Consider the following 24,171-nt stretch of genomic DNA (forward strand, 5'->3'; position numbering starts at 1 on the left):
AGTAAATCACAACCCAAGCCATAAAATTGACAAAAAATCTGAAGTACAAAATTTATTGGGCCAAGCTTGACTGAAACATAAATTTATTTGGTTAAGCTCATTTTCCTCTTCATATTTTGTTTAAGATGAAAGACAAAGGATAAAGGATGCAAAAGTGGTTTACCTGTTACCCAAACGGAGCTGCAAAATTGAGGATAATGATAGTATAAATAGGATGCAACAGTGAAAATAAAAGATCTTAAATGATGAGAGTTTCGTGATTCATAAGTATTGGTAACAATAAAAAATGAAAGAAACAAAAAGTCGGATCATTTAACCGATATAATATTTGAAGATGTAAACTTTAAACGATGAAGATAATGTTGATCTGACAATGATAACTATTATACATTTACTTTAAGCAGCTCAACCACACACAAAACATCAAGAAACTCAAAAATCTATTATCAACTGGAACGATGATGATGATGATGATAGTGGAAGAGTTATCATTTTTCCTCTTCAAATAACATCTTTACCTTAAGAAATTGAAAAGACAAAAAGTAATTTTTTTTCCTTTCAAAAATATGAAAAGGTAAATGGCAATACAAAAAGTAACAACTCAAAAATTCAAGCTAAGGAACCAAAGATTTCAAATTTTACCCAATCAGCCATTTTTCAAGCAAGCCAAAAATACAAGTCAACAGGATAACCATAAAATACCTTTGGATAATAAATTTATGAAGCAATAAGATGTCAATGGAAATGGTTATGGTTAAAAGTGCTGCTATTCAATTGACATGAGTAGTTTAAATAAGGAGAGGAACCATTGAAAAAAATTTAGCTTAATAGTCTATCAAGGGAATCATTTATTCAACATTTATCATCATTTTTAAAGAAATTATCTCGAACCTGAATCAGATGGAAACCTTTGAAAAAAAATTTCCAAAACGTTCATTAAGATCAAATCAACTTTCATCAAATTTATCAAACACAAACTTATTACCAATAACGTGGTTTCAAGTCAACCAACAAGACTTAAATAACGATGAATAAATGGAGGAACCATTAAAATGTTTCAATTAGAGAAGCAAATTGTTCATCAAAACCAAATCAACTTTAATCATAAATAATAACAAATCAATGCGACTGTTCAAGCTAATTTCATCTCAATAGCGCGAAACGAGTCTTCAAGTCTATCAAGATATTTGGGTTACCCTTTGAGCTTGTAAATCTGGTAAAGTTGACTTTGCATTAAAAATTGAAAAATGAAAAATTTTCGTTTCTTTTCCAACAGTTGATTCAAATTTTCAACTGAAGGTAGTTAAAGATTTAAGAATCAAGAAGAATCAGCTTTTAAACCCAATTCATTAGCACAATAATAAACGTCAATATAAAACTAGTGAACACACAATGAGATGATTAAAAAACTCTGAAAACAAAAGACAGTAAACATTAGAGGGAATGTTAGACGATTGAACATTGAATTGAGCATCTTTAAGCCTCAAAGTAACCATCAATTGTTAATATCTTGGTAATATATCCGTATATCTGTATAATAAAAATTATTAATTCAGTAATAATGATATAATAATGTTGAATGAAACAAACTGGAAGCAACTAATAATGCTAACAATTCTAATAATGGTTTAACACGATTAACACAATCTGACAGATACATTAACTAAATAATACCCAAGCAAACAAGTTAATACATAAATATATCTGTTAAGAGAGAAGTGAATGAAAACAAAACAAATCTGAAGAGAAGTGAACGGAAGAGAGAAACAAAGAAAAAGAGAGAGAGAAGATGAAGAAGAAACAAAATGAAGATGATGATATAAACGCAATAATAATAATCATAATACATAATAATAATAGTGAAAAAAAGAGCTCACCAAAAGCCTATAGGAAGTGTTATTTTTTTGCATAGACTGGGATTGAAGAGAGACTGGGAATGATAGCATGTTAAGCTTTTAACTTTTACCTTTACTGTGTAACATGGTTAGGTTATAAACTGCGCCGAGTCAACATTTGAAACTGAAAGGAATCACTTTTTTTTTATATTATATATACAGAAGATGCAAACCTATCTTCACCCATACAATGTTTTATAACAGAATCATCATCATTCTCATCATCATCATCAACACCACCACCGTCAACAACAACAGTTAAAAGATTGCTTGAAAAACCATAGTTTGAAAGGTAACAAACCTATTAACTAGGAAAATTGAAAAAAGTCTTTTTTTAGTTCAACTTTTGTTCGATCATTTTTTTTCCAGTCAATTTGGCTCTCATCGAGTCTCACCTCAACCTACAGCTCTACACTTTAGGTTGACTGTGAGTCTTGTCCAAGGGTCTTGTTACGTACTTTTGTTAAACTTTTTTCTTCTTCTTTTGTTTCTTCCTTTCAACTTTAATCTTTTTTTCCTTAATCATAATTCAATTTTTTTGGTTTTTTCATCAAGTTTAGGTCAAGTTTGTGGTCAGTTGTGACTTTTTGTGACTTATCGACTTTTGTTTTTACCCGAAAAAACTTTAATTTTGTGAATCTTGGCTTGTTCATTGTGACTCCAATGTGGTTAAAATTGTTTTTTTACTCTTCTTGATTCTAACCAAATGGATAAAGTCATCAACTCTTTACTATTAACCCTGATTAAATATGTTTGTTATCTGAATTTCCATCAATTTCATCATAACCAACCTCATCACTATCATCATCATCATGGTTAAATCATTTTATTATTCATCAAGAGGAGCTTTTTATCTTCTAGGTAATTAAACAATCTTTTTTTTACTACTTTTTCGGTGAATGACAAAAAAAAACTGTATTCAACTTTTTATCCTATTCAACCTCAACTTATGAATTACTAATTTCAAGTGAAACAAGTTTTCAATTTCAAATGTTATCCAACCATTTTCGGCTCAATTATTCAGGTTAAAGTTATTGAATATCATTTGAATCAACCAACGAAAAGAAAGCATAAAAAAGGGAAGGAAAATTCAAATGTAATGTCGGATAAGTTTATTTTAATATGAAATGGTAAAGTAAAATGTCAACAAAAAAGATATTCAATTCAATTCATAAATTCATATTTTACAACCTTTTCTGCCTCTCGATTCATCAGAATTGGTAATTTCAAGTATTACAACAGCAATCATATTTCAATAATTTCCAGTTTATTCACAAGATTCATGAAAAAAATTTCCGTTTAGAACAAAAAACGAAATGCAAAAAGAAATGTTTAAACTTTGGAAAAAGATTTCCAGAAAAAAAACTTTTCTCAGTGTTGATGAAACTTGATTTAAATGCAAAGTCAACAATTACGGATAACAACCTGTTTGTAGGTTGAAAACACTTCCATAATAACATAAATTAAATTACCATCAATCAAGTGTAAACAAGAGTTGGTGTCATTAGTCAACCTGATAACCTAAGACAAAGTATCAAAAACTAATCAAGGTAAACACACCAAAGTGACTTTGACATGAAGCAAAACAAAAGCTTTAAGTTACAAGTTGAGCAAGTTTAACAATCAGGTTAACCCAAACCCTAAGTGAGTACCAGACAGCAAGGCAATGATAATGTGCTTTAGGTTGGGTAAGTGTGAAAAAAAAGTGTTCACAAGTTATGAACAGCTAAGGAAGAAGAAGAAGAAGGAAAAAAAATTCTGAAGAAAACAAATTCAGGGAAAAATGGAGACAAAAAAGTGTTGGACCATCGATTGTGTTGAAAGAGTGCAAAAAATGGAGTCTAGTTTGGGAAAGATGAAGATGCCTTTTTGAGCATAATTGGTGGTACAAAAGGTTGACTGGGAAAAGGCAAGAAAGTGGGAGAAAGAATTTTAAGACGCCAAGCTGAAATGCTAGATAAATCATGTCATGAATTTTGGCTTTTCTTTTCTTCCGTCTGACATGAACAGACTTTATTGCCACCTAGGGTTTCATTGATGGCAAGTTGATGTTGATAATGATGGAAGGGAGGAGAAGGAAGAGAAAACGCAAAAATGGAAGAAGAAAAAGTTCATTCAAGTGATTTTTAGAATTGGTTTATCATTAAAATCAGCAAATCATTGACACCATCTTTCATCTTGTTTCTAGATGATTGATTCTCATCATTTTGATGACCAATCCTCATCATTACCTTAATCTAATTGTTCCCTGTTACCTGACAAAACTTTCAACATTTCAATTTTCAATTCAATTATCAAAGTAAAGATCAAAACAATTGAATCAAAGTTGAACATGAAATTTACTCCAAACTTAACTCCATCTTTTTCACTCCCAGAGAAACTCCAAGGATTTTCCAATCTTGAATCGAAAACTGATTCTTCATAATTTTCCACGTTTAATCGTATTTTTGTTGACTCTATGAAACTCGTCGATGTTGATCATTAAACTAACGATAAAAAAAGAGTTTGATGATAAAGAATCCGCCAGAAGCTTTGACTGAAAAGATTAAACCAAAATCTCAGCTAATGATTCAGATGCTTCCATACATAAACTGGATAAAAACGATTGAATTTGTAAGCATCTGATGAAACAATATTATGATCAAAATCAATATTAAACTTTATTCCGCCAATTCAACTGACCATCAAATCTTTCAAACTCCAAACTGGAAAAGTTGATTCATGATTATCTTGAAATTCATTTACTTTTCATGTTTATCTTTGTCTTTTCCATTCATGTCAAAACCATATGATTAACTTGAAAAAAAGGCAAAGATTTGTGTGTTTTCAGTTCCTCCCAAAAGTGTTATCTAATATCATAAACTCGCATTAAAAACTCTGGGAGTGAAAGTATTCATCACTCCCAGTTGATTACCTTGTCAAGTGACTTGCTTCTTGGTGCATCTTTAACAGCCCACTATTTACACTCATTTAAAATAATTATTCTCATTATTTGATTAACATTGTACAACATTTGATTAAGACTGGAAAACACTATTAAAAAGTGGCTTTAATTGAGTGACAAAAACTGATCAGCTTTCAAGGAACACATGAAATATGTTTTACAGAAACTAGATTTTTATCCATTCTTTTTACTTTTACCTTACGGGCTACTTAGCTTTCGCTTTTTTAGCACACAAATCATTATTGGAAACAATTTAATTTCATCTTAATTCAATTTAATGATGTGTTTAGACAAAATGAGCAACATTCAATTCCTTGAAGGCAAAAGGGTTGCAATTAAAAACTAGGATAAAGTAGCTTTTAAGACGAAACGAAGGTTGGAACTAGTTATTGATTTGTATTTAATAAACTTGCATTTCTGCTTTGAGCAAACATTTTCCTTTCATGGTTCAGTTCAAAGCATTTAAATAAGAAATGAACATTTTAATTATTTTGGTGAAAATTTTCTTCTTCCCAATTCTGCAGACAATAAGTTCGAGTCATTACCTGAAAAGGGTTGAACTTGTTCAATTGTTTTTCCTCACATTTCCAATCAATCCCTTTTGGTTTGGCTTATTTTATTCATTTCGATCTCGCGAATCATTTGTAAATCATTATCATGAAATCATTCTCAACCTGATCCACCTACGATTCCATTTTTATCCGATTTTGTGACAATATATTTGAATATCGAATAGGTAAGTTGAAGGAATGGATGAAGTATAATAACTATTGAAATGCAGTCGATTTACATAAAGAAAAGTTTCAAAAGATTTACTATTATTTCAAGATTATACCATTTAATTGTCACTTAGGAGTAACAATTTTCTGCTATTTTTCATGGCTCATGAGGCAACTCTGTTATTTAACTTGATTTATGCCATTTGATTCGGAAACTTTTTTTAGTCAAAATTGAATATTTTCTGCAAAGAAATCAGAACTAAAACTCGATTCGAAAAGATCTTAAATAAAATGAAATTGTTTTGATATTCAATTAGTCTTTGCTCTGAATGAACACTTTTCAAGAATCTCGAAGAATATTTTCTCATCGAACTCTGACTGAAAAAAGGGAAGAAGATGAAAGAAATTTAAATTAAGAACTTTGCATAGATAATTGTTCTGTCTGAATCGAAAGAATGAGAATTTTCGAGTTTTGATTTGAATAACTTGTTATTGCATCGATACTTTAAGTGTAAGTTGATGGACAAATAGTCGATCTACAAATTTTTCATTTCGATCTTAAACGTTGCATTCGATTTTCTCTACTCAATTATTGATAGAAGAGTGAAGACGAAGAAGAAGTTTTCTTGAAACTTATCAATTTATATCTTCTTATCAATAGAAATGATTCAAAATGTAACTCATGATTGAATAAATGAACAGAATCTTTTTAAAAGTTTTTACATTCAAAATTGAATTGCAGGTAAAAAGTGTTTAAGTTGAAATAAAAATTTACAAATCTTTTTCACTCTCAGCTACAGTCAAAGAGCAAGAAAAGAAATGATGAGATTAATCTAATCCTCATGAAATGTTGATTTATCAGTTGAATACACGCCATGATTCAAGTAAATGTTTACACAAAAGGCGTAAAGAAAAGGTTTCAACGCAAAAGTGGTTCAAAGATGCAACTTGTCAGAGTACAAAAAAAGTAAATCAATTAGCAAGTTTGGTTGAAAAAATTTGTGCCAACAATTTGGATCTAATGATGCCAGTTGAGACAATTTTTGTCGAGAAAATGCGCTTTTCTCTAATGCAGAGCAACACCAAATTGTGTCTCTTTTAGTTGTTGTTGTGGTTTAACCTTAAGGCTAAAACCACAGACCTTTTCATGTCTATTTTACAGCAACATGATACAGTAAAGTGAAAGGTTTCATTTTGTCTGTTATTATTTTATATTTGAAAGCAATTTTGAAAGCAGTAAAAAATGAAAGCCATGAGAAGATTGCGAGGAAAAAAGCATTTTTACCAAATAAGCTGGCAATTTAATTTACTGATAAAAGCTGATCCAACTTTGACTGACCCAAAGTGACCGAAGTTGCTGCCTTTTTTTAAGAATCGACCATTTCCTGTGCAAACAATCAATTCAATCAATTCTGATTTCCTTTTCCCGAATCTTAAAACATTTCAAACAGAATGGCTGAAGAAGAAGCACACAAGATGAAAGAGCAAACCCAAAACAAACTCAACTTTTCCCATCTCAAGGGTAATCAGACTGAACTTGAGGAAGAAAAAAAGACTTTGCGAAAAAAGAAAAAAAAGGAAAACAAGAAATCTCCAAATTTGTTTTTTACCTTTATAATGTTACATGGTGTTGATTAAAGGACACGAAAGCCCAAGTGATGAGTTTACGAAAAAGCCGTTCATTATCAATTCCAAAAGGTTAACAGTTCCGTTTTCAATTGAATATCTTGGATGTTAATCTTGACGAAAACTTGGAAATCCTTTTAGATTAGAGGCTTTTCTTACAACCTTGCTGTCTAACCTCATGAGATGGAATTACATTTCTCATAATTATTGTCTTTATAATGAAATTGGAACCATTTAAAGCAAGGTTAACCAGACTGATGAGTTAATCAAGAGTTTAATATCGATTGAAATGTTTACCAAAAATCATTATTGAACATCTTTTTCCCATTCTTTCCCAAACGATACAAAAGAGTTTTAAAAGTGTAAAAAAATGTTTTTTCCCTCCTCCTAACATGATATCAATAACCGCCAACAATGTGTATCAAGAAGTAAATTCATTGAAGATAACATGTTTCCTTATGCCCTTCAATAGCCTGGAGATATTTGCTGGTGAATCAATGGAATAGTCATGAAGGTAAAAGGGACAGAAAGTGGGTGCAAAAGAGAAACAAAAATTTTTGCCTTTTCAATAGTTCGCTTTGTTTGAGCAACATAATGGCAATTAGCTAATGTCAGTCTCAGCGTGAGTTTAAGAGTTAATTAATTCAACTTTTTTTTCGTCACTTGTTTGAAACATTGTCGATTCAATTAGAAATTAATAGCATGAATGAAGAGACAAAAAATTTTATTCTCATTGATGCTAAATTGAAGAGCAATTGAGATCGAAGACTGGGAGTGAATGTTTACAGTAAATGATATTGGATTGAGATAACACTTTAACTTGTCATATTTCCATGAGATATAATGTTACCCAAGCAACTCGAGACTAAACCAGTTAATGATCAGTTTTTTGATGAACAGTAAGTTTGATTCATTGGTTAACATGGTTAAGTAGGGAAACTGTTTTTTGTTTATTCACAGATTCTCTGGTTACAGTAGCTTCAGCATGTTGCTCATGCAAAGACACCTTGGGATCAATCAATCATGTCAATTGTTTACTAATGGTAACGAGCATAAAGTTAACCCAAGTCAACCCTTGACTTTGGTTGAGATTAATGCAAAAATGTTTTTAATTGCATTCGTAATTGTCTTTTGATTTCAATCTTCATAACTAGAAAGGTTAGTTTAAAGCTTAAATTGTGTTCGGATAACGAAGTTGAAGACTAAGTCAACTTTCATTATAAAGAAATAACATTTGAATCGAGTCTTTAATGTCGCTGTCAAGTCTGATTGCTATCGTCAAATTTCAAGCTCCAGATTCTGAGAACTGTTCAAGAATATCGATTGATCTTCTTTAGCCAAAGTGAAAATCAATTAGTAAATTGGTCGATTTAGATTTTCTCTCATTATAATCATTTGATTTAAAATGTGAAATGTTAATTTATTTCGTTTTTTCCTTTTTCTTTCTCTGTGATTCTTTTTCTGGTTCAGATTTGCTACTTTTTTTGGAAGCCAATTTATGCTCAAGTATACGTATTTCAATGTTGGATGTACCCTCACCAACCATTCTTGGTGAAGCTGTTGAACTTACCTGTAGTTATGAATTGGAACCTGACCTTAAACTTTACTCGGTTAAATGGTATAAAGATGGTGTTGAATTTTATCGTTATGTTCCAAATGATTATCCTGCAGCTCAAACTTTACCCATTGAAGGAATCAAAGTTGAAGTAAGTTGCTTAACCTTTTCCCATCTAATTTATTGCTAGTTTGCCTGTTCGGTTCACACAGAGTTTGGATTCCAATAAAAGAGGTAACATTAAACTGATTGATATTGTTGCTAATAATGGTGATGATGAAGACAAGGATGAAGAGAAGAGAAGGAAAGAGAAGAAGAAAAAGTGTCACAAGAATAATAGACTTGCAAAGGAAGAGTTATATTGTTAACCATATCATGTCTTGCTAAGCTCGTCTTCAAGTATCATCTCGATCAAGATGAAGAGAGGAAAAATTAATCCTCAATAACAATGACATTACCTGAAGCAGTGTGAGTCGATAACAACAAGTTGATGAATGACCATTCAGTTGAAACAACATGAGATATTCAGAGAAAAATTTCAATTCTTCAAAAGTTTTCAGTCGATGAATGAACATTTAGACTCTGGTTTAGCAAAGAATTGTTTTGACTGAATTTTGGTTAAAAACTAATTTCATTTAAGCTTCATCACTCACATTTTCCTCATCATGTGCGATCTCATGATAGATGAATCTTGATTGTTGGCTTATCCATGGATTCGCATGAATTGAAAATTTGAGAATAACTTTGAGAAGGAAAAAAAAGTTAAATTGATGGACTAATCATTTTTGGGGTTAAATCTTCATCATGATCTAGCATTTGAAGTTACTTGTTCAGTTGTGTGACAATTGAAACCTCAATTGAACTTGGAGTGAACTGGGAGTAAGTTGTGATTAATTTCATGCTTGGATGATCAACTAAATCTCGTCACTCATAATAATAGGATTGATAGTGAAAAGGGAAAGTAAAAGGTTGTCTTATTATGTTGTTATTGTTATAATTTTTTGTGTTGCCAGTTGATTCAGGTTTCGTCTTTTTTTATCGTGAAGACCATTCCAAATAGGATTTGAGAAGAAGAGAGAAGAAGATTGTTTTGGATGAGAAAATGAAATGAATTGAAGCACAATTTGCGGTCAACCAGGGATTCAACAAACTGAATACAGCAACAGGAAAAAGATGAAAAAGTGAGAAAAGAAATTGATGAAAGAGGAAGAAAAACTTGAAATGGTCAACTTGATAGAGATAATGATGAGGATAATGGTGGTGATGATGATGAAAAGAATGGATGTAAAATGAAATTACAATGAGAAAAAAAGATAAATTTCATTTTACTTTTCACTTCGTTTACATTGACAATGTTTACGTGAAAATCAATTATAAACTATAAGCTCATTGAAAGTATTGAGACAAGTTTTCAACATTGTAAAGTGTTGACCTTATCACTACTGATTGATTGAACAGCAAAAAGTGTCGATATTTCAAATTTATTTTCGATTTTTTCTCTTTTCAGCTTGCGCGGTCAACTGCTAAAACAGTCTATCTTAGTCGTCTTAACCTCGACTCGGAAGGAAAATACAAATGTGAAGTTTCAGCCGAAGCACCTGAGTTTAAAACAGCAGAGATGGAGAAGGACATGGAAGTCTATGGTAAGTTCAAAAGACTCATCGTTTTCATATCAATATTTTGTGTGAAAGCTACAAGAAAAACCTTCCACATTCAAAACTGTTATTCAAAAACTTTCATATTCCAAAAATCAGCAAATCACTGAAAATTCGCCGAAACAAAAGTCAATTCTAAACAAAAAAATAGAGAAATCGCTAAACTTCTGAATCCAATCCTTGATGACTAAATGTTCAAATCGGTATTCATTAGCTATTACAAATAAACAGGTTAAGCTGATTTTTATAAATTAAACCAGAGATTGGTTTAGGTTAGAACCTGAAGGTTTAGGTTAGAACATGGTTAAAATTGGAAGTTACATTGAAAAATGGAGTTAACCAGAAATGCTTTCGACGATTCCTTTTCTGAATGATCTTAAATGTGAATTAGAAATTTCACATGAAATTGTTTTTAAATATGAAGATTGAAAGTCCAACAACCACAGTTAATCATTAGCATCTAAATTGTCGGATAAATTTGGTAGATTTCTGTTTGCTCGGAATAAATTGCAAGAAATTTTTATTCGAGCTGATTTTGTTGAAATATCAATAATGAGATAATTTTGTGAAGGTGTGAAAGAGGCGATATTGCGGTTGTTGAAGGAAGGCGTGAATGAAACAGAATGAAAAGACAGCTTTTAATTAACTTATAATTAACTTGGAAAACAGCTAATTTGATCAAATGTTAACAGAAGAGTTCAACTTTGTTTTAGGATAAACAGACAATCTTGAAAAGGGAATTGGGTTAAACATCATTTTGGTCAACCCAAAAGTACTTCTTTAACCAAATACACACTTTTGGTTATTTGCAACATTTTTTACTCTTCACTGTTTACCTAATTATAACTTGCTATTTATTCAATGAAAATTGCATGATGTTTCCATCATCTTGTATCAAAGCGTCAACTCGACTCATCATCATTATTCTGGTTCAACTGAAGCAGGAAAAAAAGTTTATCCCAAATGATGAGAAAAAAAAGGTCAACCTGTGAAAAGTCCCTCATGAAATTTCACTTTTTTGGGCAACATTTGAAAATCCATTTCATGATATTAGTCATGAAAATGGTCAGAATAAATAATTTTTTGCACATTTTATGCTCGAAAAGACTTTTCAAATTTGAACGGTCAGAAGAAAAGAAAAGTTTAGAAAAAAAAGTTCTTCTTCACCCAGTTCAATGAGTATCAGTGTCGAGTGTTTAGTTTTGATAAGAAGAACAAAAGTGACCCAAAAAATGGACAAAATTGAATTACAGTTTCAAGTTTGAAGCATTTATTCATTGATTAAAATTAATTTTCTTTTGAAAGGAAAGCAACCTTTATGTTCCTAGTAATGAGTGACCATTAAAGGTGACCAAAGTAATTTATTGTGATTTACTTTGTTCAGTCAAGTAGCCATTGTGGCCATAAAATTTTTACTCGAAAGTCGATCAGAACTTGTCAGCAAAGAATTTCTACGAAAACGAAAATTTCGGCCAAAATTGAATCACTTTTTGTCTAATTGTGAATATTTCATGATTAGTTAATCCAAGACAATTTGTATTCATTTTTGTAAAACTTTTCCAGTTTTTTGGTTGCAACTTCATTCAATCATTCGTATGTGATAATAAATATAAATCTCATGTAACTTGGGAGTGAAATAAATTCTTGTTACATGAGAATGATGTTCATCAAGAGAAGAAGAAAAAAAAGTTCTTGTTATCATGAATTATAGAATGATATTTTTCGTCTTGCAGCCTTTTCTTCCAAATCAATATTGAAACATTTTCCAGGGAAACACAAAAATTGTTACAAATCTTTTACGAAACTTTTACTCGAAAAGTTGACAAAATGTTTAGATTCAAGTTCAAGTAAAATTAAAAGATTTCAATTGTTGAATCAAAATGTTAATTGAAAGGTTAACTTTGATGAATTGATAAAACAGATTGAATATTGAAAATTGAAAGTGAAATGTCGATATGTTTAGGCTTGGAAAGATGAAAGTTTAATCATTTTGTGAAACAATTTGTTTGAAAGGTTTTTCGTTTCATGTTTACTTTAAACTGTAACTTATTGTTGGTGGTTTTGTTCATACATTGACTTGATTGTTACATGAAATAATAACAATGATTATGATAATGTCTAAACAAGATTGAATAAAGTTGAGTGTTCAAGAGAGGCCAAAAAATCAAAAGTTAATCTCTCAGGTAAACACATTATTATTTACCATTGTAAACATGAAACACAGACTACATTAGATGGAAACGGTTTAAAAATTAAAAAGCAAAAAAGTCGACATTCTACTTCTTTGGTTAAGATGAATGTTGAAACCTGAATTGACCTTAAAAATGGAAAAATGGTGAAAATTTTTGTAAATTTTATTCCAAAGATTCTTTTTGTTTCCACCTTCTGAACCACATCATGTTGAACTGGAAAAGGTGGACAAATTTTCATTTGATTGAAGTTTTCTTGAAGTGGGTTTGCCATTTTGCCTGGTCAGCAGTTTAATGTTGAACCAAATTATCGAAATTTTTTCTCACCAAATCGTATAAATAGAACATTTTTTTCTTCTTCTTTTCCTTCATCAGTTGAATACTGAATACATGATCATCAATGTTTTTTTGGAGAAAAAGTTTTTTTCTCTTTCAATGTTTTTCCCTTCAAATTTGTCTTCATCTTGTTTCGCCTTTTGGAAGCTGTTTCTTCATGTCAAATGTCTTTTAAATTTTCAAATCTCTCTTTCATCTCAACCTTTACTCAATTTTTAGGAATTTTTTTTTCATTATTCAATAAACATGATGTTGCACCGCATTTCATGTTCACCATTTGCTGTCCTATGACAATCTCATAAATCAATGTAAAGTCACTGATTTGAAATCAGTAAATCATTGAAAGTCAAAGTTAAAAAGGTTTTTTTTGAAAAGGTAAACAAAAATGTTTTGGTAATCTTATTGTGTTGATTGATTGAGACTCGAGACTTTTTGTTTCAAGACTTGGACTAGAGACAATGAAATGGCCGGTAAACTCAATAAATGATATTAAAAGGTGTTTAAGTTGACTGTTCATCAAGAGATTATGTTAAGAGGTTAAGAGAGTTGAAGATATTCTGATTTGAGACAATTGAAATGCATGAGTTACCTTTAAGACTCTCGAGAGAATCAATTCAATTCCATATTTGTTCATCAGTTTTTCATCCTTTTTTCATTTGGTGAGCTTTGGAAGAAGTGAAACTGGAAAAGAGGAAAAAAGTTTGTCCAATAGATTTCTTTGGAGGATTTTGTGTTTTCTCTCATCACTGAAGTTTAGTGAGATTTTGGGATGAAAATGAAATCATCTTATTTTTTACTTCTACTGATGACAGGGAAAGTGAAAGATAGGTAAACAATAAGGAATGATGAGGTAAGAAGTGAAAAACAAAAGGTAAAGTGAATGAAAGAAGGGAAGAGAAAAGGGTCCAAAAAAAGACATTGACAGCAACTGATGTTCAACTTCCCTTGAGAGTTTATCTGAAGATCATTTCAAGCCCATTTGGAGGGACGAGGAAAGTCACTAGAATGGGAAAGACAAATGATGATTATTATTATGATGGTGATGATAATGTTAATAGTGATGAAAGTGAACAGCTTGATAAATTTTTACAGATAAAAAGCATTTCTTTATATTAATTTTTTCTTCTTCTCTTTCATGATGATGGTAATGGTGTACAGTTTTACCTCAAGAAGGACCACAAATTTCGGGAAGTAAATCTCGTTATAATGTAAATGATATTGTTCTCATCAATTGTACCTCAGCGAAGTCTAAGCCTGCCGCAAGCCTTAAATGGTACATCAATGAAAGTCCGGTAAGTTTTCAATTTTAAACACTTTTCTAACCTTTCAGTATAAAGTCACTTTTACTATGAAATTCAACGGAAAACATTCAGAAGAAAGCTATTCGAACGAAAGAAAGAAAGCGAAATCTAAATAAAAGAAAATGTAGAAAATCAAGTAAAATTCTTGCTCTTTAAATGCAGATACTGATTACTAGGTGTTTATTTGAATCAAAGCTATGATTATGTTAAGCTCTTTTCTTGGATTGATTACTTAATACCTTTCATTTGGCTACGAATCTCATGTAAAATTATATATTTCCACAAGTCCAGAATAGCAGTTCAGATGAAAATGTCTTTCATGTTCTACTTTTTTTACTTGGAATCTGCGAAACAGGAATATTCCCTGAAACAAGGCCAACAATCGATAAATGATTTACTTGTTTACAATTCTTACTCTCATTACACTTGACTTTCCAGTCGATAAACATGACTCCAAGTAGGAAGAGCGTTTTGTTTGAAGCTTCATTTTTAGCAAATTTTTCACAGAATCAAGAGTCGATTCAGAGCGAATTATTTTCTTCTGAATGTTCTTTGTAATTCACTCGAGATGAATAAACTTTGTTTTTCTCTTTTTACCCTTTTCTACCTTTACCAACTTTTCTCAGGCTCCAGTTGAATATGAATATGAATATCCAACACTTGTTCATTCTGATCGTTTAGAGACTTCTGTTAAAAGTTTACGTTTCAAGGTTAATGAGAAGCACTTACGAGGTGGAAATATGAAGCTCAAGTGTACAGCAACTCTGTCCAAAGTATATGTCATGTCCATTTTCGCGACTCTTCACGGAGAAAAAAAGGCCGCTTATTCACAGGCCAACCAAAAAAGACGTAAGAACTTTCATCATCTTTTGAACAAAATTCACCAAGCGATGCAAAATAAACAGAAGAAAAAAGAAGCAAAATTTGGCAAACAATTGATAGCAATTTGTAAATGGAAAAGTTGATGAAGGCTTAACAAGTTTATCCTTATTTATACATTTTGTTATGCTTAATGGTAAAACAATGATAATCTGATGCAACATTCAGAAGCTTTTTATTCCTGTTAACTGAACCAAGCATGAACATGAATAAACATGAACAACAGTGAAAAGTGATACAGATAAATTGTTATCATCAACTCGTCTTATTAACCCGAAAACCATATTAAACTATTAAGTGTATTTGATAGTCTTTTCATCTTCTTCCAATAGCAATTCAATTACAGATTAAATGCGATAATTGAGGGAAAAGATGAACACTGAATGTTGAAACAATTTTGCAGATTTTTTCCTCATTTATCCTTCTTCTATTTGAAATGGTACAAAATGATTTATCTTTAATCCAACAAGTTGACTGAATGCAAAACTTTTCAACTAATGAGAAACTATTGTATTCCAAGGTGTTCATGATTTTGATCCATTCTTGAATTGTAATGATTGAGAGGTAAAGTTGCAAAAAAATGGATCAACAATTTTCTCGTCTTTTCATACTCAATCCTGATTCTCGGCAATTTTATGGATTGGATTTTGTTGCTTTATTTCCTGAAAATCTTGTACATCTTTCCAGCTTCATCATGTTCAGTAACAGTAATTTATCCATGAAAAGTCCTTTTATCTTCTTCTTCTTTCCTCTCCCATTTATCTTTTTTTTGTCTGCCTTCCAAAGGTAATGTTACATCTTGTTTACAACAACAACGTCTTATCCTCTTCTATTACCTTCAATAGATTATGATTATGATAATATTGTTATTAATATTTCTTTTCATTCCCTTTTTCATCGTCAATTTTTGCTTCTCTCATGTAAAAACCGGAACAAAATGTTACAGAATACTAACAACTAGTATTGATGATAAGGCAAACACTTGATGTACTTGTTGAATTGAACAAATGATTACAATAAGGAAAACATTTTTCACAAAACATGAATAACAATCTGCAAGAAATTCCACTTTTCCAGGGAAGAAAATAAATCTTTTTTCTCCACTTAAGATAGTAATTTTTACTCTCAACCTTTTACTCCAGCCTTTTTTACCTGGCAAAATTTATTCCTGAAAATTTACTCCCAGTTTACCTTGATTGACTTGCAAAGACTTAATAACTGTTTTCAAGTCAAAGATTATTATCAACCTTATTTTTGGCGTTTATAATTGTACGACTGTTGAATGTTGTTTAGCGACAAAAATCTGATGGCAAATTACATGCTTTTAGTTTTGGTAAATCCATGTTAATTATTGATGATTGTAGTTTCCTTTTTTGACAATTGACAATTATTACTATTATTAGTCGAGATGATTTAATGGTTGTAAATTGTAAGGTGAATGGGAAAACAATGAAAAGTCCTTTTAATAACACGTCAAGTTTACCACAGTCACAGGCCTGATGGACTCTTCCCTTGTCCTGGCAAGTCACTCCTTCTAGGTTGAGAGTGAGACCAATGACTGGGACTTTTTAGTCTCTCACTAGTCAATGGTTTGAGGTTGGGAAGTGAAGGGAAAGACCATTAATAGTATTGAACTGGGAAACAACAGAGTTTGGTTCAAGTTACTGATCATTAACAATTGATTATATTAATAGTTTGGGAGTGTAATTTACATGAGTGAAAGTTGTTATATTCATGTAAGGTTCACAGATGGAGGATAGTGGAAAAAAAGGGAAGATAAAGGTTAATGATTAACTGGTCGAGTGAAGAGACAACAATAATCAGTAGATTGAAACGAAATGATAACATAAAGGTAAAGAGTTTACCATCTTGTCTCTTCACTCAGTGTTTCAAGTGCGGTTGATAATATTAAAATCAGGGAAGCATACAATTGTAATGATGATAATAATAATAAGGATAATCGGTCACAATTAAAGTTAATTTAGATTGGAACACTTTACCTTTATGTTAAGTGTTGATCACACCATTTAAATGATAAAAAAAGGTGAATATGATTAGTATTGGTAATGAGTCTAAATGAAATGTGAAAACAACAAAATGAAGAAGCAAAAAAGTAAATTTAAATTTTCCATTTTTTTCAACTTTAATCAAATTTCCATTATCGACCAATTGCTTATTGTTGCCATTTGCTAAATCACAATCCAAATTGAGATGACAAAATCACTCCAAGTGATCATAATAATGTCTCTTTGACAATTTTGATTCAACCACACTTTTGGTTTCATCTTTTGATTCGTGTTTGGTATTAATTTTCATAGCAATATCTTTCCGTGTCCAACCATTATTGCAATTATGATTATTTCAATTAACCAAGTGAATCAATGAATTAATTATAATTCCCTGTTAATCACAATATTGTATTCAGTTGCACAAATGATTTGCTTTGAGAGTTGACTGTAAAGCAATAAGTCAACCTGCGTCTCTTCATGTGATAAGATATCAAATGTTGAACAATTAAATCTATTAGTGATTTTATTAACATAATTGTGACCATATTTTTAATGTTCAACCTTAACAATGAATAACCACTAAGATTATTAGCGAACCAAACACTGAATTAACATTCTCAATACAACCATGTAATAACCATTAGTATCATCATCATCATCCCATCTTCCTGTTTTAGTTTCCTAATTTTTTTCAGTTTCCAGAAAAAAGCAGAAATAACAACTCTATTCAAATGGTGAAAAAATGCTGAATACCTTTTGATGAATTATAAAATGTATTTTACGACATTTTTTTCATCCATTTTAAATGAGCAAAAAACTAATTGATCAACTAATGAAAAACTTCATTTACAATATCAAGCTCATCTTTGCTTTCATTAAAATTGAAGACTGGTTATGCTTTTAAAATCAATGGTTTTATTGAGAGAAATTTTGATTTACATTTTGATTCTTTTCATTCAGTTCTTCTGATTATTTTGCATTATTTTTGGGATAAAAAACTAATGTCTTAATTGCATCTCTATAAGAGTCGATATCTTGAGTTGGTTTAATATGTTTTTCATTTTTCTTTGTTTCAGCAGCCAAAGTTGAATCAACTCCATCGCTGGCAATGAAATCACTAAATGTTAAGTTGAGTTGGCTGTTGATCTTTGGCTTGTTCATCCAAGTAAACCTCTAATATTATGAAGCTGATAGAAAAATTGTGGCCTCAAAAAGTCGACAGAAATGCCTAACTGCACTGGGAGAGCCTTAAACGCATAAAAAGTACCAACCAAAGATGATTCAATGAGAAATGTAAACGCTGAAAATGTGCACAAATAAAATCAAAATTCACAGCTTATACCAATGACTCGATTCAATGATTAGCTCTTTAAGATCCCTGAGTAGTCGCGCTAATAACGATGAATACGACCACTTTAAGTGATTATCAGTTGAATTAAGAATTAATTGAACAAAAAATCAAACCAGAAAATTTATCCAAATCTATTGCTTCTATTGACTTGTCATTAGCTTCAAATAACAGTTAGTTCAGGCCCATGTAGCTTCATTTTCAAATGTTTGAGATTATGTTTCAATCCTCAAAAGGTGAGTTGAAATTGAATTATAATCATTGTCCTTGGTGTATAGACATTGTTCATAATTAAATTGAATTCCTTGGATTGACTGTTGTTGAAGTGATAATGCAATTGATGAAACTGATGAGCCAAAGTGATCCAAATGATCAGTTTAGAGGTGAAAAGTCATTTCCATTGTAAATCAAAAGATTGCCATATTTGGGTTAAGGTAAGTGAAGTCAAATGTTGATAAATGGACCTCCTATTGTCACCATTGAACAGGTCAGAAATGGTCATCATCATTATTGTCCTTGCTATTATTGTATCTTCGTTTGGCTTTCAAGTTGAATTTGAAAAAAAATAATTTGACTCGACAAAAAAAAGGTAAACTGTTTTCATTTTGATATTTTTGCTTAAAAAGAGATTAAGATGATGATGATGATGGGATAAAATGTGATAACCTTTGTTGTGTGTGGTGTGTCTGTCATCATCATTATCATCATCATTCTCTTATGCATTTCAAACTTTTCAGTCTCGCAATGATGACTTCAATAGCCTTCCTGATGGAGTCAACTATTTAAAGGATCAAAAAGCATTATCCATAGCCATTTATCAATTGCTTTTACTCAATAGTTTTCCTCAACTTTACCTATTATTATTATGAGTTTTACTGAATATTGTAAAAGATTTTATCGAAATTTTATCATATTCTGATGAGATGATGATGATGATGATGATGCATAACAATGATAATAATAAATGTAATCGTAAAGTTGAAAAGACATTTTACTTTTTCCATCATTCCATGTTCCACTTTTTGTTCCCGACTTTGTGTGGTAAAATGAAACAAAACAAAACCCAACATTGATTGAACAATAAGTTGTTGGTTAAGGATCAGTTTTTCAATGGTTTTTGTATTTACATCTCAATGAAGGGTTGACATTGAAACAAATTGAACAATTTTGCCATTTCTTTACCTTGCAAGGTAATGATCTTTCGATTGATTCAGCCTCCTCCTTTGGTGTATTAATCTTTCTCGATTTGATATTGTTCAACAATTGTAGGGTAAATTGTTATCCAATATTGAATGCATCATTTCAATATTTAATCTGATTTGTTTGGTGGCATGTAAAGTGAATAAGAAATCAGTCCAATTGCCGGGTATTATTACTTTCTTTGACATCATCTTTTCCCTTTTATCTGCAACTTTTGGCTCTCCTTTTTACTCGTCATCACCATTATCATCATCATCTTGATATACTGCAACATTATCTGGAAAAATTAGTTTCGCTCAACTAAACTGTCCTTTTTTTGTCCTCAACCATCTTCATCTGTTAATGTGTCCAGTGTCAAGGGTAACTCAACCACAAGGTGAAGAGTCTTTGTAACTGTAGGTTTGTTTTGATGAGCTCAGACATGATGATGTTGATGTCAACAAACAATAATATTAAACATAATCTTCATCATAATCTAAATTATCATCAACGGTTAAACATTAGGTGTTTAGTTGACATTTGGACTGAAATTTGAGGCAAACAATTGAAGATGAAAATGTCTTTTTTCTGTCCTTTTCATTCTGTTTCACTTTCTTTTCATCCATTTCTTTTCTTCCTGGTCTCTTCTGTTGGCTCCTGTTTTCCTGATAAAACTGGCCCAACTGTGTTTGGTGTAAATATTAAGTGATGGGTAACGAGAAGAGGTGATGATAATATGGAGTATCATGGATAAAAGATGATGCTGTAATGGAAAAGAAAGATTATTATTATGGTGAAGTTGGTTGAAATGGAGGAATCGATGAGGTATTAATTGGATAGGAGAAAGATGATTAGGATGATGAGGATATTTTGATGGAAAGGTTTGTTGTTACATACCAATAGTTAACCAGGAATCATTGATGATAACCAATATATCATAATTTTTGGGTCTTCACCATTCATTTTGGTCTCTTTTCCTTTTCCTTTATCTTCTTCATGTATTAATCCAAAGGTTTGCTTTCAATCTCTTAATCACATTAATGAAGATCTATGCAGAGATAAATCAAAACTTTGGTCCATTTTTCTTGCTCACTTCGGATACATTAATCATTTAACTTGAAAGAAATGTGATTTATTCTGAGTTTTCTTTTGATATGATCAAAGTGAAAACAAAAACGTAATCATAATAAATGTGCCAATTTATAATTGCATTGAAAGCAGAAAACAAATGAACAATATTAGTCAGTGATAACAGCAAAATTGAATAGCAAAAATGTAAAGTAAACTATATCTTTGACGATTTAATTTGGTACCGATCTTAAAGGACGAAACTCATTATTTTCGAAACAAACTCTAAAACCTTAACTCGCAAACTGAAAAACTTTCATTCACAAGTCACATGCGCACGCACATATACCGTGCTAACTTTTGCGGTGATTTGAGATATAACTCCCGAACGGTTGTTGCTACAGACCTCAGATTCGACCCAAAAGCTAACTCGGATTGAAGAGCCGTGGGTTCGAACGAGCAACAAGGTATTGAGGAACGATAAATATGGGTTATCCGAAGAATTTACTCCAAGGGTTGACCGATTTTATTTCTTTGAAGTCTCAAATTAACAGAGTAAAGTCACACTTTATTAAAGATTGTCAAATACTTTATTTTAACAACTTAACCACTACCATTACTCATCAAACTTAATAACAATTTTCATCATTTCCATTTTCATCTGTAACATTATCATGAAATGTTTCCCTTTTTCAGTCCAAAAATCATCTTGAAAGATGGAGCGAGTTCCCTTCTACAAGTAAAGCTTCACACAAAAAATGGAACAAGCAGACGTGGGGCGCCCGGTGGCCCAAAACACATTTATATTAAATCTTGTATTGAACGGAAAATCTACACTCAAAACATACCGGATAGTAGAATGGGTCGGACTATACCATTCCGAAGACAAACAGAAAGCTGTGAACGGGATCGGTCACCTGCCTATCCCGAGTAACTTGTATTTTATTCAATCTCAATAAAATTGATTTTTGCTCAATACGATTTTTTGTTCTCTTTTTTCGGTAATTACAGTTGAATAAGAACAAAATAAATGAGAAAATAAATGTTTAGTTGAGTTTCGATGAACAAGGTAGAATTGGTTATTTTTGCTGAATCTTCGCCAATGTACTAGTTTTTTATTGCAATGGAATTCAATGATAATTAAGATGTGAATAATTTTCTATAAATAGATATTAACCATTTTTGAAAAGATTCAAAGATTTGAAATCATTTGTTCAACAACTTGACGTTTAGCTCGTTCTACCAAAACCTTTTGTATTCTCGATTTCAAATATTCGTTGCATCCAGATTCATCGATTAAATCTTCATGCGTTAAGAAATAATCCACGTTAGCTGCATCCAAATCGTAAATGAGCCGTAGCTTGGTATTAAACAGGAAGCAATCGCAAAGAACTTATCTCGCATATCTTGTATTTCAAAACGACTGTGTAATGAATAGAAAAGATAAGTTCATTAAAGCAAAACTCAAATCAATAATAATACAATTGATTATCATAGAATTCTAGTTACCAATAACTCCAGACATAATTTAAAACCGAAATATCCGGTAGATTAAAAAGAAGCGCAAAAGGATTTTCAGGATAAGGTAATCCAATACCCGGCTTTATAAACCTTAAATATTCGATCTTTTCACTTGGTATTTCCGTGCATGCTGACAGCTATGAATGATGCTCATGATTAAATTTTTTCAAAGAAAGCAATAAATGTATTACTTGTTAGAATACTTACCTGTTCAATTATTGATTTATGATTTTCTCACTTTTCTTTGTACTCCAGTCAATAACAATATCATATCTTTATAATCGTCACATAGTTTCACTCTTATTGAAAAAAGTACAAGGCAAAGACAATGGAAAGTCTGAACTGAAATTCACGTGGACCAAAGTTGACTATTGTGACTAGTCTAGTCTTGTCCGAGAATCCATCAACTCACTCTGTTAGAGGTTCAATGTAATTTTGCACGAGTTTCCGAAGTGAATTCCGGTTATTTCATCTGTTTCATGCTATTCGCACCTTTGGAACATGGAGTTTAAATTCAAACATTAATCCCTAAACTTGTAAGCCTCCAGGTAAAGCCAAGGTAAAGCTTAACCACTACTATGGCCTTTTGGGATCTATGTGAAGCATAGTTACTTTCTTCGACATATTTGGATAATATTCAAAGGCATTTTAATATTTTGAAGAATCAGAAATTAAGTAACTGGGGAACTATTTGTCAAATGTCGGTTAAATTGTTTTATATTTTTATAGTGTCCTTTGATTGGTTACTTTGATTTTTTATAAAATTAAAAAGTCTTGAGATTTAGAAAATTGTTCAGAGAAAGAAAAGAAAAAAGGAGAAATATAAACGAAGAAAAGTTAACTTTAGAAAGACAGCATTTTGTGACATGATTTGCTAAAAGACAACGATTTCAATTTTTTCTCGACTTTGAAAATTGTGAGAAAAGGGACGAAAAATATGATTTCATGGAATGACTTTAGGTTAACGATTTTGATAATTTCAAGTATATTTTGACTTTTCTTGTGGTTTGGCTTCTAATAAAGTCGCTTTTCAAATCTGTAAGCAAAGATAGATGAGACAAAAAATACATTAGTTGATGATGGATTTACGATGACGATCAATGTTAAGTTAGTGTTTAACTAAAATAGCTGACATTTGGAGGAAAATGAACTTACGAGTAAAGTCCATGACCACCTTCAACTTGTGCAGAAATGACAATGAAGAAAATAAAGAACATGAAATTCTGATTAGCAAAAATAGATTAAAAAAGATAAATATAAAAATCATTTACCCTTGGAAATATCTTTGACGACTTCCAGTTCCATCTTTAGATTCCATGGCATCTAATGAACCCATACCTCGATATTTCTTCAAACGAACACCATTTGAAAAATAATATTCACCGGGTGCTTCTGTTGTTCCAGCTAACATGGATCCCATCATAACACATGATGCACCCAGAGCAAGAGCTTTAATGATATGTCCAACAGAAGAGATACCACCATCAGCAATGATTGGTACTCCAAATTTGCTAGCATATTGAGCTACTTTATAAACAGCAGATGCTTGGGATCGACCACAAGCCATGACTTCTTGAGTAATGCAAATGGATCCTGAACCCATACCAACACGAAGTCCATCCACACCAGCATCGATCAAGTTTTTAGCTTGACGAGTTGTTACCACTATTGTAAAATAAAAAGTTATATCAATTAAATTGAAGGTACACTAAATTTTTGTGCAAGATCTAACTTATGGAAATAAGTGCTTTTTTCATCTTGATATGTTTTTTAACTTACCATTTCCACTGTATTTCAACCATATCTGATTCCAGCAGTAAGATAATCCAGTGTTACATCTATGTCAGGCAATTACATTCCCACTTTAACGGAACGCGGTCAAGAAATTTTCAAAATTAGAAGCGGCTACCACCATGCTTATGAATATATTCAACCATTTGTAGAGGA

At 31.3% G+C, this 24,171-nt stretch overlaps 1 protein-coding gene and 1 pseudogene across 5 annotated transcripts; one reads left to right on the forward strand and one right to left on the reverse strand.

Moving 5' to 3' along the window:
- The first annotated feature begins 2,060 nt into the window (after window positions 1-2,060).
- Window positions 2,061-18,447, forward strand: LOC107366341 (uncharacterized). Of its 4 annotated transcripts, none has more exons than XM_025161746.2 (7): window positions 2,061-2,187; window positions 2,451-2,756; window positions 8,655-8,890; window positions 10,247-10,382; window positions 14,078-14,211; window positions 14,847-15,069; window positions 18,185-18,447. In XM_025161746.2, exons 2-7 carry the CDS (start codon window positions 2,708-2,710, stop codon window positions 18,283-18,285), a joined length of 879 nt encoding a protein of 292 aa, XP_025017514.1. In that variant the 5' UTR covers window positions 2,061-2,187; window positions 2,451-2,707; the 3' UTR covers window positions 18,286-18,447. The 4 variants fall into 4 exon arrangements, with proteins under 4 accessions (XP_025017514.1, XP_089123707.1, XP_025017515.1 ...); XM_089267581.1 differs by having other exon boundaries at window positions 18,188-18,447; XM_025161747.2 differs by having other exon boundaries at window positions 2,062-2,187; window positions 2,456-2,756.
- Window positions 18,448-23,190: 4,743 nt separating this feature from the next.
- LOC107366349 (inosine-5'-monophosphate dehydrogenase 1 pseudogene) lies at window positions 23,191-24,049 on the reverse strand (annotated as a pseudogene). The gene is made up of 3 exons (XR_016198828.1): window positions 24,004-24,049; window positions 23,380-23,889; window positions 23,191-23,260 (listed from the first exon to the last, which is right to left on the reverse strand). The product of XR_016198828.1 is annotated as an inosine-5'-monophosphate dehydrogenase 1 pseudogene (transcript).
- Between the last annotated feature and the right edge of the window lie 122 nt (window positions 24,050-24,171).

Source organism: Tetranychus urticae, chromosome 2, assembly GCF_039701765.1.
Source record: "Tetranychus urticae isolate SD_2017Ah chromosome 2, NJAU_TeUrti_SD_1.0, whole genome shotgun sequence".
NCBI classification, from domain to species: Eukaryota; Metazoa; Arthropoda; class Arachnida; order Trombidiformes; family Tetranychidae; genus Tetranychus; species Tetranychus urticae.